The following is a 14,449-nucleotide window of genomic DNA, read 5'->3' as shown; positions in this document are numbered from 1 at the left end:
CATGTCCAAATAAATTTATATATAAATAAATTGTGTGTTGAACACATTTCAGCACCACATCTTTGGACAGCAACACACTTACAAAGTTCGAAAAATCTACTTGGGTAAACTTTGTTTTGAACTCAGTATTAGTTCAAATATGAAAAAGGTTAAAAGAGTGTTAATTTTAATAATTATTATTTAGATTCCAAAAAGCAGGCATGGTCTCTAATAATAAGTTGTCATGGCTTACTAATTTTCTTATCCAGTGGATAACGATTTTTTTTTTTTTTTTTTGCAGTATGGTATGCAGCATATATGATACTTTTCAATGAAAGAGAGTCTCTTGCATTTCCTTTTTATAGTGTAACATTTTGTGTAAAATGTAAAGCAGAAAACAAATGCAGTTTGTAAAGTTGAATTCATCTTGTAGAAAAGTCATTAATTTGACCGTGCAATGCATTCATATTCATTTAAGTATACCTTTATACCTTTTGTTGGCTTGTAACAACACACAAATGGTATTTTTTCAGAATAAAATGAGTATTTACGCCTTTAAGAGAGACTCTGACGTCCATTGGACAACATGGCACTGAGCTCAGCACCAATGACATGCAAGCAGTACAAAGGAATCTACTCCCTCCCTTATCATGGCAGCACTACGGTGACTGATGAGAGCTATAGAGGAGAATACACGCGCGCCTATGAAGTTGATCACCACAAAACCGACTACTCGATCGGACTGGATTTACAATCTTAAAATAATGAGGAAAAATAACGTTTATCTCGGGATTTAAGCGTTTTTTTCATTGATGGAAAGATTAAAATCCCTGGGGAAATGAGAAGCATCCGGGAATGGAAACAGGCAGCGATTTGGCTGTTTGGTTTCTTTGTATTATGGAACAGAGTTGGAGCTCAAATTCGCTACACAATACCTGAGGAACTAAAGGAAGGATTTGTTGTTGGAAACGTTGCAAAGGACATTGGTCTGGACATTTCAGATATCGCTAATCGTAAATTAAGGATAGCCTCTGATTCTAGTACGCAATATTTCAGTGTGGATACAAGAAATGGTGAGCTTCTAGTTAATGGTAGAATAGACAGAGAGGCACTCTGTGGACAAAGCGGCAGTTGCCTGATGCCATTGCAAATTGTTGTAGAGAATCCATTACAGCTACATCGTGTTGACATAGAAATACAGGATATAAACGACAATGCACCGAATTTTCACACAAGAGATAATGTATTGAAAATTGCCGAATCAGTAGCTCTTGGCGCAAGATTTCCATTTGAAAGTGCCGAGGATTTAGATGTTGGTAGCAATAGTCTCAGTTCTTATTCTTTGAGTAATAACGCATTTTTCCGTTTAAATGTGAAAATCCTTGAAGATGGTAAGAAAGTACCAGAACTGATAGTTGATAAACCACTTGATCGAGAGAAACAGTCTGTGCACAAGCTCATTTTAACAGCATTAGACGGTGGTAATCCAGTGAAATCGGGAACTATATTGATACACGTAATCGTTGAAGATATTAATGATAATGAGCCCAAATTTGAGCAATCGCAGTATAAAGTGTCTGTGCTGGAGAGTATTCCTTTTGGATCAAGTGTCTTAACTGTAAAAGCCACTGACTTAGATGAAGGACCTAACGGTAATATACAGTATTTTTTCGGTGCACATACATCAGATCCCGTGAGGAAATCTTTCAATATCGACGCTGAAACGGGAGAAATTACAGTGATTGGAAAGCTGGATTACGAGTTAATAAAATTAGTCACGTTTGATGTCTGCGCAAAAGACAAAGGAAGTCCAAAGCAGGAGGGCCATTCTTCAGTGAGGCTGAACATTATTGATGAGAATGACAACATTCCAGAAATTATTTTAACATCTTTACCAAGCCCAGTTTCAGAGAATGCATCAGTTGGTACTGTAGTGGCTCTAATCAACGTAAAGGACTTGGACTCTGGTAATAATGGTAAAGTAAATCTTAATATCTCTGGTCGCAGTCCTTTTAAACTAAAACCAGCATTCGATAATCATTATTCTTTGGTAACTGACACACATTTGGATCGTGAAGTCAATGCAGAATACAACATAGAATTAGTAGCCGCAGACGCTGGTGTACCATCCTTAAAAACTATGAAAACTGTAAATGTGAAAGTGCTTGATGTGAATGACAACCCTCCAATATTCTCACAATTCTCATACATAGTGTATATAAAGGAAAATAGCCCACCAGGTGCTTCATTGTTTTCTGTATCTGCGTCTGATATTGATCAAGACAAGAACGCAATACTCACATACTCAATTCTAGATTCAAGTACAAATCAAGTTCCAGCATCATCATATTTTTATATTAATTCTGAGAATGGAACAATTTACAGCATGAGCTCATTTGATTATGAGAAAATGAAACTGTTCAGTGTTGTAGTTCAGGCTAAAGACCATGGCTCTCCATCTCTGAGCAGCAACGCCACAGTTCATGTGTTTATTCTGGACCAGAACGATAATGTCCCGGCTGGTATTTACCCCTCAACATCCATGGGGTCTATTTCTCACCAGAGGATGCCCCGTTCTGCTAAAGCAGGACATCTTGTAACTAAAGTAACAGCAGTGGACGCTGACTCGGGTCACAATGCCTGGCTTTTTTACAGGCTCGCAGAGGCCACGGACGCGTCTCTGTTCAGTGTGAATTTACATACGGGAGAGGTGAGGACTAAGCGCTCTGTTTCAGAGCAGGATGACTCCTCACAGAGACTGCTGATTGAAATAAAGGATAATGGAGAGCCGGTGCAGTCCACCACAGTCACAGTGGAAATACTAATAGAGGATGGGTTTCACGAGCCCATTTCAGACTTAAGAAAGATCAGACCGGAAGTCGACAAGAAAACCGGCAAAATTACATTATATCTAATCATCTCTTTGGCTTCTGTCTCCTTGTTGTGTCTGATGACGTTTTTCATCTTACTGGTGAAATGTGCGCGAGGCAGTAGAGGCAGCTCAAACTGCTGTATAGGGGGAACAAATTCTGGATATAACAATCCCAACAGAAACCTTCAGATCCAGCTCAACACTGACGGGCCCATTAAGTATGTGGAGGTTCTGGGGGGAGACATGATGTCTCAGAGTCAGTCTTTTGGGTCCTATCTCTCTCCAATGTCAGAATTCAGTGATTTGACCCTCGTTAAGCCTAGCAGCACCACAAACTTCACAGACACATTAAATGTGCTTGATGCGTCTTTACCAGACAGCGCGTGGATATTCGAGAGCCAACAGGTGAGACACAGAATATTATCTAGAGAAATCAGTAGAAATTGAGAATTGCATGAATGAGTGATCATTTAATTAATGATATTTAAGAATGTTGAGAAAAGTTTTCACCTCGGAAAGTTCATTGTTTGTGGAAGTCGATACATGTTTTAAACATTGCATGATCGGTTTGTACACTTTATAATTGTGTGTGTGTGTGTGTGTGTGTGTGTGTGTGTGTGTGTGTGTGTGTGTGTGTGTGTGTGTGTGTGTGTGTGTGTGTGTGTGTGTGTGTTTGTGAGTGAGAGAGAGAGAGAGAGAGAGAGAGAGAGAGAGAGAGAGAGAGATGGAGAGTGAGAGAGTGAAAGTGAGAGAGAGAGGGGGTGGAGAGAAATAGTGTTTTATTTCAGCACCAACATGGTGGACAATTTCCTGTACAGCATTGAGGAAAAAAAAGTCTAACAAAGACAAACTTTTTAATAGTAAATGTTCTCTTAACAATGTATTATATAAGGCTGTTTCTACAACTTCGGCCACTTTTACCACTGTGAGTAAAAAGAGAGTAAAGCGAGTAAAGCCTCGTTAAAAATGTTCTAACACTCTCACTAGTGTATTTATTAATATACTTACAATATTCAACACTGTATGTGTACCAGATGGGATTTCTGTTATTTTTGTTTTTAATTTTTTTCTGAAAGTCATGCAAATACCCACCATAGTGTCATTTCAACCACATCTTAAATGTTGTGTTTTGTTTGCTAGTATTTCAAAGACAAAGTCAAAGTTTAAAGATAAAATTGTATATATAAATAACATACACCATTTTTGCATAATTTGGCAAAATTACAGCTTGATTAGAAATTATGCCCAATGTCAAAATCTTGCATTCATGATAAAGACTATATACATTGATTTATCTTTGTTTTCTCTACACATCACTTGTCTGCTATTACATGTTTAGCAGGCTCTTCACTGACACGTTTGTCGTAGTTAACAAGTAAACAAATCAAATAAAAAAAAATACAACATAAATGTGGGAAGATTGTACATTTTGTTAAAAACTAGATAAAAATAATTTTCACACAATAAATATTGGAATAGTTTATATTTATTTCATTCTTTGCTTAAATTGAAATAGTAAATTGTAGCTATTTAAAATGTTTTAATATATTTTCATAGCTTAATTCTGTGTCTGGGACAAGGCTAAAACAACACAATATATAGATAAAATATATTTGAATAGTACCAAAAAATCAATGGTTTTTTTTTTTTTTTCATATTAGTTTAACAACTTAGTATAAAATAAAATAAATAATGAAATAATGAAATGGTTGCAAAAAGTTGGTTTAAAAAAATGGAACATGAAATTGTCCAAAGTAAAAGAAACACCCATAATGTTCTGAAATGGTAGGCTACATAATTAAATTTTACATTGCACTTTAAAATTTGCTCGAATAATTATTTCCTAATGTAATCAAATGAATTTTAAGAACACGTCAAGCAAACATAATTACCTTTATTCTTTATATCTGGGAATTTTTAAATACTTACTCTATAACCTTTTACTTCAACCGTTCAACGTCATATTTGCCTGCAAAATAATGGACAGTCATATGATTCCAAGACCATTGCTGCTATTAAACATCTCTGTCAACAGTCCCTTAAACAGAATAAAACCAGTGAGGGTTTGAAATGAACCAGCAAAGCCCCTATTGGAGGAATGAGTGCTTAGCTCTGAACCAATCATGCTTTAGACCGTACAAATGGATCTACTCCCTCCCCTAGCCAAAGGAGGAGTACAATGATGAGAGCTAGAGAGCGAGAGAGAACGTGCACCGTTATGAGGCTGATCACTACAATCAGGATAGTCTTATTTGAAAATGAAGAGTACTATTTCGTTTATCTTTGGATTTAAGTAACATTTTTGTTGATGGGAATATCAAGCACAACAGAAAAATGAGACCCTGGAGGATCGGAGGGTGGAAATGGGCAGCGCTTTGGCTGTTCGGTTTCTCTTTATTGTGGAATACAGTTGGAGCGCAGATTCGCTACACAATACCTGAAGAGTTAAAGGAAGGATCTATCGTTGGGAATATCGCTAAGGATCTTGGGTTGGACATTTCAGATATTGCCGAGCGTAAGTTACGGATAGCATCCGAGGCCAATAACCAATATTTCAATGTAGATTCAGGGAAGGGTGATCTGGTAGTTAATGGAAGAATAGACAGAGAGACGCTCTGCGGACAAAGCGTCAGTTGTCTAATGCCATTGCAGATCGTTATTGAGAATCCATTACAGTTGCATAAGGTAGAAATAGAAATCCAAGACATTAATGACAATGCACCGACCTTCCATACGAAAGATGGTACGTTAAAAATATCTGAACTGATTGCTCCAGGCACACGATTTACCCTTGAAAGTGCCGAAGACCTCGATGTTGGTGGCAACAGCTTAAAGACTTATTCACTGAGCAATAACAATTATTTTCGTCTCAATGTAAAAACTCTTAAAAATGGAAGAAACGTACCAGAACTAGTGGTTGAAAAACCTTTAGACAGGGAGAAAATGGCTATGCATAAACTAATATTAACAGCTCTAGATGGTGGTAATCCAGTCAAATCTGGCACATCTATATTGCAGATAATTGTTCAAGATATCAACGACAATGAACCAAAATTTGACGTTTCTACATACAAAGCATCTGTTCTAGAAACAGCCAATGTTGGCTCAAGTGTGATACAACTAAAAGCCACTGACTTAGATGAAGGTCTCAATGGTGAAATACAGTATTTATTTTGTGCGCACACGCCTGAACATGTAAGAAGTGATTTTAGTGTTGACGCTGAAACCGGTGAAATCAAAGTAACTGGAAATCTAGATTACGAGACTAAAAAATCTTATACGTTTGATGTCTGTGCTGAAGACAAAGGTAATCCAGAGCTAGAAGGACAGTCGTCGGTTCAGATAGATATTATAGATGAGAATGACAATGCTCCAGAAATTATCCTGACATCTTTACCGAGTCCAGTTCCTGAAAATGCGACAGTCGGAACTGTGGTGGCTTTGATTAACATCAAGGATTTGGACTCTGGTAATAATGGCAAAGTTGAGCTAATTGTCTCTCCGGGTGTTCCTTTTAAATTGAAACCTTCTTTTGATAATCATTATTCGTTGATAACGGACTCCTTTCTAGATCGTGAATTTAATTCTGAATATAATATAGAAATAGTGGCAACGGACTCCGGTGTACCACCTTTAAAATCTGTCAAGACTGTCAATGTAAAAGTATTTGATGTGAATGACAATCCTCCAGTATTCTCACAGTCGTCATATAACGTTTACATAAAAGAAAATAATCAGGCAGGTGCTTCATTGTTTTCTGTATCTGCATCTGATATTGATCAAGACAAGAACGCAATACTCACATACTCAATTCTGGATTCAAGTACAAATCAAGTTCCAGCATCATCATATTTTTATATTAATTCTGAGAATGGAACAATTTACAGCATGAGCTCATTTGATTATGAGAAAATGAAACTGTTCAGTGTTGTAGTTCAGGCTCAAGACCATGGCTCTCCATCTCTGAGCAGCAACGCCACAGTTCATGTGTTTATTCTGGACCAGAACGATAATGTCCCGGCTGTTATTTACCCCTCAACATCCATGGGGTCTATTTCTCACCAGAGGATGCCCCGTTCTGCTAAAGCAGGACATCTTGTAACTAAAGTAACAGCAGTGGACGCTGACTCGGGTCACAATGCCTGGCTTTTTACAGGCTCGCAGAGGCCACGGACGCGTCTCTGTTCAGTGTGAATTTACATACGGGAGAGGTGAGGACTAAGCGCTCTGTTTCAGAGCAGGATGACTCCTCACAGAGACTGCTGATTGAAATAAAGGATAATGGAGAGCCGGTGCAGTCCACCACAGTTACAGTGGAAATACTAATAGAGGACGGGTTTCACGAGCCCATTTCAGACTTAAGAAAGATCAGACCGGAAGTCGACAAGAAAACCGGCAAAATTACATTATATCTAATCATCTCTTTGGCTTCTGTCTCCTTGTTGTGTCTGATGACGTTTTTCATCTTATTGGTGAAATGTGCGCGAGGCAGTAGAGGCAGCTCGAGCTGCTGTTTGAGTCGCACACATTCTGGATATAACAATCCCAACAGAAACCTTCAGATCCAGCTCAACACTGACGGGCCCATTAAATATGTGGAGGTTCTGGGAGGAGACATGATGTCTCAGAGTCAGTCTTTTGGGTCCTATCTCTCTCCAATGTCAGAATTCAGTGATTTGACCCTCGTTAAGCCCAGCAGCACCACAAACTTCACAGACACACTAAATGTGCTTGATGCGTCTTTACCAGACAGCGCGTGGACATTCGAGAGCCAACAGGTGAGACAGAAAAATATCTAAATGGTTAAATGCAATTGATCATTTTATTCTTTGAAAGAGTGCATTTTTAAGATAACTATTCAACTCGGAGTTCTTTATTCCGTATGTGGTTGATATTTTTGAAACATTGTAGGTCTGTACACTTTATAAAATGCAGTGTTGCACACTTCTGTAAGTTTGTGTGTGCTTGTGTGCGAGAGAGAGAGAGAGAGAGAGAGAGAGAGAGAGAGAGAGCTGGGGGAAGGTGGTTAGGGAGAGAAACAGATACTTTGGTTTATTTCAAAATCTAAATTTTGGACAGCGGTTAAAAACAATGGCCAAAATATTTTCTGTTTTTCATGCGATTATGAAAAACAAAAAACGGCGTTTTAACACATGTATTAAACATGTTTATGGTATTTGGAATATAATCATTAAAGGCTTAATAAATAATGACAAATAGTATTATATACAAAAATTCTAACTGCACATTTAAAATTGTTTGAAAAATGTTTTCCAATTAATTTTAAGAGCACAAATAAGCTTTATTACATTTGTTAATCTTTTGTAATTTTTCAAATTGTAACCTATTATTTGAACACTGCCTCGGTACACAAACACACACACACACACACACACAAAAGCCCCATGCACTAAAAATGCATTCTGCCAGAATAGCTGCACTCAAAAATATTCTAGAATAATCCTTCAGCAGATGCCGCATCCACAACCATAGAGGGTGGAATATGCCTTAAAAAAAACAAAGCCTCTATTGGTCGAGTGGGCGGTTAGTGCTGTACCAATCATGTCTCAGACTATACAAAGAGATCTACTCACTCCCCCAACAAGAGAGGCATGAGAGTGCGGTGGGGCTAAAGGAGACATGTACGATTTGTAAGACTGATCATCACAATGAGGATGCGCTGAGTATGATATGTAATTATTTGAAAATGAAGAATAACAATTTGATTACCGTTGGATGTAAAATAAAGATCTGTTCTTGGGAATAACAAGCGTAGCGGAGAAATGAGACCCAGGAGGATCGGAGGGTGGAAATGGGCAGCGCTTTGGCTGTTCGGTTTCTCTTTATTGTGGAATACAGTTGGAACGCAGATTCGCTACACAATACCTGAAGAGTTAAAGGAAGGATCTATCGTTGGGAATATCGCTAAGGATCTTGGGTTGGACATTTCAGATATTGCCGAGCGTAAGTTACGGATAGCATCCGAGGCCAATAACCAATATTTCAATGTAGATTCAGGGAAGGGTGATCTGGTAGTTAATGGAAGAATAGACAGAGAGACGCTCTGCGGACAAAGCGTCAGTTGTCTAATGCCATTGCAGATCGTTATTGAGAATCCATTACAGATGCATCGTGTAGAAATAGAAATTCAAGACATTAATGACAATGCGCCGATCTTCCATACGAAAGATGGTACGTTAAAAATATCTGAATTGACTGCTCCAGGCACACGATTTACCCTTGAAAGTGCCGAAGACCTCGATGTTGGTGGCAACAGCCTTAAATCATATTCGTTGAGCAATAACAATTTCTTCCGTCTGAATTTAAAAGCTCTTAAAAACGGTGGACAAGTTCCAGAGCTAGTGCTTGAAAAACCTCTAGACAGAGAGAAACAGGCTATTCATAATATTATATTAACAGCTCTAGATGGCGGTAATCCGGTGAAATCTGGCACATCTATATTGAAAATTATTGTACAGGATTTTAATGACAATGAACCAAAATTTGAGATTTCAGCGTATAAAGCCTATGTTCAAGAAAACTCCATTGTTGGCTCAAGTGTGATACAACTAAAAGCCACTGACTTAGATGAAGGTCTCAATGGTGAAATACAGTATTTATTTTGTGCGCACACGCCTGAACATGTAAGAAGTGATTTTAGTGTTGACGCTGAAACCGGTGAAATCAAAGTAACTGGAAATCTAGATTACGAGACTAAAAAATCTTATACGTTTGATGTCTGTGCTAAAGACAAAGGTAATCCAGAGCTAGAAGGGCAGTCGTCGGTTCAGATAGATATTATAGATGAGAATGACAATGCTCCAGAAATTATCCTGACATCTTTACCGAGTCCAGTTCCTGAAAATGCGACAGTCGGAACTGTGGTGGCTTTGATTAACATCAAGGATTTGGACTCTGGTAATAATGGCAAAGTTGAGCTAATTGTCTCTCCGGGTGTTTCTTTTAAATTGAAACCTTCTTTTGATAATCATTATTCGTTGATAACGGACTCGTTTCTAGATTGTGAATTTAATTCTGAATATAATGTAGAAATAGTGGCAACGGACTCCGGTGTACCACCTTTAAAATCTGTCAAGACTGTCAATGTAAAAGTATTTGATGTGAATGACAATCCTCCAGTATTCTCACAGTCGTCATATAACGTTTACATAAAAGAAAATTATCAGGCAGGTGCTTCATTGTTTTCTGTATCTGCATCTGATATTGATCAAGACAAGAACGCAATACTCACATACTCAATTCTGGATTCAAGTACAAATCAAGTTCCAGCATCATCATATTTTTATATTAATTCTGAGAATGGAACAATTTACAGCATGAGCTCATTTGATTATGAGAAAATGAAACTGTTCAGTGTTGTAGTTCAGGCTCAAGACCATGGCTCTCCATCTCTGAGCAGCAACGCCACAGTTCATGTGTTTATTCTGGACCAGAACGATAATGTCCCGGCTGTTATTTACCCCTCAACATCCATGGGGTCTATTTCTCACCAGAGGATGCCCCGTTCTGCTAAAGCAGGACATCTTGTAACTAAAGTAACAGCAGTGGACGCTGACTCGGGTCACAATGCCTGGCTTTTTACAGGCTCGCAGAGGCCACGGACGCGTCTCTGTTCAGTGTGAATTTACATACGGGAGAGGTGAGGACTAAGCTCTGTTTCAGAGCAGGATGACTCCTCACAGAGACTGCTGATTGAAATAAAGGATAATGGAGAGCCGGTGCAGTCCACCACAGTCACAGTGGAAATACTAATAGAGGACGGGTTTCACGAGCCCATTTCAGACTTAAGAAAGATCAGACCGGAAGTCGACAAGAAAACCGGCAAAATTACATTATATCTAATCATCTCTTTGGCTTCTGTCTCCTTGTTGTGTCTGATGACGTTTTTCATCTTACTGGTGAAATGTGCGCGAGGCAGTAGAGTCAGCTCGAGCTGCTGTTTGAGTCGCACACATTCTGGATATAACAATCCCAATAGAAACCTTCAGATCCAGCTGAACACTGACGGGCCCATTAAATATGTGGAGGTTCTGGGGGGAGACATGATGTCTCAGAGTCAGTCTTTTGGGTCCTATCTCTCTCCAATGTCAGAATTCAGTGATTTGACCCTCGTTAAGCCCAGCAGCACCACAAACTTCACAGACACACTAAATGTGCTTGATGCGTCTTTACCAGACAGCGCTTGGACATTCGAGAGCCAACAGGTGAGACATAGAATATTATAAAATCAGAAAAGATATTGAGAACTGCATATGATAATTGTATTCTTCGAGGCAATTCAGAAATGTAATATAATATAGGTACATTTATATGGTTTAGAGTCCTCTAGTTTGTGACGTAGATATATTGCTGAAACATTAAGGTCTGTAGATACACTTTATAAAGTGTTTTGTTTCAAACGTCTGTTAATGTGAGTGTGCGCGCATGAGAGAGAGAGAGAGAGAGAGAGAGAGAGAGAGAGAGAGAGAGAGAGAGAGATTTGAGTTTGCTTTTTGAAAAAAAAACTTTATTTACAATAACACTTCACTCAAAATCAAAGAACAAAAACAAAAAAAACATTACAAGTAACCTTTAAAAAAAAAAAAAAAAAAAATGACATTAAATTTAAGTGAAATAAATAAATAAAATTATAAAAATATAAAAATATCAAATCACCTTTATAAATAGTACGCAGGATTCCATGACTACACCAAATCTTCTGAAATGTAGACACATTTTCCATGGTTTTATAAAACTTTAAATCAATCAACACTCAATTGTGTTCTTTTTACTGATATAAATTGCCAGTTTCCTTTGTCCCAAAATAATTGATAAAAACTCTTGTTCTGATTAAACCCAAGATAAATGTTTTTCAGAAAAACAAAAATTATATCAGCAGCTGAAAAGTACTTTTAAGAGCACAAATAATGGTTCTAATCTAAAACATTGGATAAAAGCATGTAACACAGTTTCCCTTTGAGAACAAAAAGGACATTGAGCTAACTTCTGGATTTAAAACAGAAATGAAAGAGTTAACAGCAATGATACCATGAAGGATTCTCCACTTTCTATCCCCTACCCTCTTAGATAATGGTGACAAAGATCTCCATTCAGGTTTTACATTCTTACTCAGCTAAAAAATGTGCCACGGTGTGTCAACCTTTCAGTCAAAACTTTGTTTGGTAAAAAACATCTTTAGCTGACATTAAGTCCAAACACACAGATTCACACTTTTTCTTTTCTTTCTTTTTTTAAAAAAAAGACCTGTACATCCATCTAGATTAGGTAGAAATGTTAAACAAGGAAAACAGTCTTTAGCATTGGGAGGGCTTACCCCAGAGCAATAGTCCTTCATCATTTGGTTCTCCTCAGCGGTGAGAGCCAACTTCAAATTAAGCAAACAAAGAGAAACCAAACGAACAGACCTGATTCCCAAATGCTGGGATGCTATCTTTGCATTCTCCAAATTTGAGATAGCCAAAGTCAACATCGGACCCAAGGTGATGATCCTGGAATTTTGGAGTAAAGTACTAAATCCATGTAAGTTGCAACTGTTATTAATGTCTAGACGGGCTCTGAGTATCAAAGGTTCTTCTAACAACCAATTAAGAGAGTATGAGCTTTCAGTTTTTGAATGTGACACAAACTCCACACATTAAGGTTTCGAAAAAAAGAAGGCATTTCTGACAAATCCATTTTCAAAGGATTAAAAATAAAGATGTTTATCCAACCCAAAAACCCCAAACATTTGCAGTATGACACAGGCAACAGCTCTCCAGCTAAAATAAGTTGCACCATCAACAAATCTCTGTAAGAACTGCAAACGAAAAGCAGCAGTTCTGCTTTGAAAATGTATCAGTCCTTACCCTCCTTCTTCCTTAAGTAAGTTTAAAACACTCTGTGGAATCCAGTGCAGATCTGCACATGATTTTGGCCACTGATTAGAACTATAATGTCAACAGCATAGGCTGACAAGTGAATTTTATTTTTGCAATTAGGTAAACATAAACCACATACAGAGTCTTATTTTTTGTAATAATGGTTCGATAGCTAAGGAATATAACATTCCAGACAAGGAACACCCTTGTCTTACAGCCCTTTGAACCTGGAAAGGAGCGCATAAGCCAATATTTATTTTTAGTACTCTCTCAACTTCACAATAGAGTACTTTGATCTTATCAATAAACTTGTTGAGGATTGCCTCACTGAAAACTGGTAATTAAGGATATTGACTGCTACAGAACTCTGGTAAGGGAGTCGGAGTCGTCAGATAGGTCTTGGCCTTTTCTTTGTGCAGTTTTAACCATATACACATATCAAATGTGTGTCTGAGGTAGTTTCTGAATTAAATAGTATAATGTAAATTAATACAGTTAATCTGTATACTACTACAGACATAACAGTAAATTACAGCCTCAATAACAAACAACATTCGTACAGTACAATGTGGTATAAAAATAAATATAAATAAGATATGAGTATTATAGTATATCATTAATACAAAACTGTAATAATAACGAACTGTGGAATGTATTATTTTAGAGAGAAATATTACACTTAAATGGAATAAATGTTTTAAACAGTAAAATATGAGCAGCCGCGCTAGCGGTTATAATCATCTCACTAAACATGATAAAATAACACACATACAGATCGCTAATGATCAGCAACACTGCAAACACGAAGCAATAATTAAACATGCTGTGATACATTCAAGAAATCCAAGTTTTTAACCACATACAGTCATGATTTTAACTTACTTTGTCACAAACTTTATCCTGCACCTATGAGAGCCTCACGTGAATGGTGAACACAGAAGCCTGATTGCTCCAGTAACTACCAAAGTGAATACACAACATACGCTAAGTCCGTACATGCTTTGAAACACCTACTACACTAGTTACGTAACAAGATATAACACGTAAATTACTGAAATTCCAAAATAACTTTAAACTGAAAATGTAAAGCATTCACATTTATAACACATATAGTGTTACCCTCTAGAGCGGGCAACTGTATTAGACGGGCAACTGGTCTGATGTAAGGTTTACCGCCAATGATAACTTCCGCAGTCCTCACACATCCGTCACTACTGAGTAATGCCCTTCGAGCTCTGCCTATAGGCCACTGAGCTCTAGGAAGTTGTAGGTCAACAATCAGTAAAACATAGTCTACTTCCAGGGTTTTTGAAGTTTTGTGTCACTTCTGTCTTGTCTGGAGCATAGGCAAGTAGTTTCTGGTGAACTGTATCCAGAATTGATCTACTATGATTTGACATTGACACCATCTCCGCCGCCCCATATCTCCTGGTGCATAGGCTACTTGAGGGAGTGATGCATCCCGTCACCCATAAGGAGAAGGTTAGGTTTGATAGGATTGATGTCAGCGATGTCTGTTGAAGCGTAACCCAGTGGTTTTGAGTTAAGGATCCCCTCTATCTGTGAACAGAACATCTTCCGAGACTGTTTGGTTCCCAACTGCTACCTGGAGAGATTTTTTTATGGAGCGGACTTCACGCTCCCATACTCCACCAAAATGTGGAGAGCTGGGTGGGTTAAACTTGAAGTTGATCTGGTAATCTGCAAGATGGTTTTTCAG

At 37.9% G+C, this 14,449-nt stretch overlaps 1 protein-coding gene across 17 annotated transcripts in view; it reads left to right on the top strand.

Annotated features, from left to right (window-relative positions):
• Positions 1 to 14,449, top strand: part of LOC127636503 (protocadherin gamma-C5-like) — a 77,964-nt gene that overhangs the window by 33,515 nt on the left and 30,000 nt on the right. For 2 of the 17 annotated variants that reach the window (XM_052117015.1, XM_052117004.1), the window contains exons 1-2: positions 654 to 2,689; positions 7,063 to 7,629. The exons of 11 other annotated variants lie outside the window; for them this stretch is intronic. In XM_052117015.1, coding sequence (XP_051972975.1) covers positions 818 to 2,689; positions 7,063 to 7,629 — 2,439 coding nt within the window. In that variant the 5' untranslated portion in view covers positions 654 to 817. Of the gene's footprint in view, positions 1 to 653; positions 3,257 to 7,062; positions 7,630 to 14,449 lie in introns of those variants that run through there. 4 more of the 17 variants (XM_052117014.1, XM_052117002.1, XM_052117006.1 and 1 more) reach the window with 3 other exon arrangements.

This window comes from Xyrauchen texanus, chromosome 44, assembly GCF_025860055.1.
Source record: "Xyrauchen texanus isolate HMW12.3.18 chromosome 44, RBS_HiC_50CHRs, whole genome shotgun sequence".
Taxonomy (NCBI): Eukaryota; Metazoa; Chordata; class Actinopteri; order Cypriniformes; family Catostomidae; genus Xyrauchen; species Xyrauchen texanus.
Note: the sequence above shows the minus strand (reverse complement) of the source record. Positions and strands in the feature narration are given on the sequence as shown.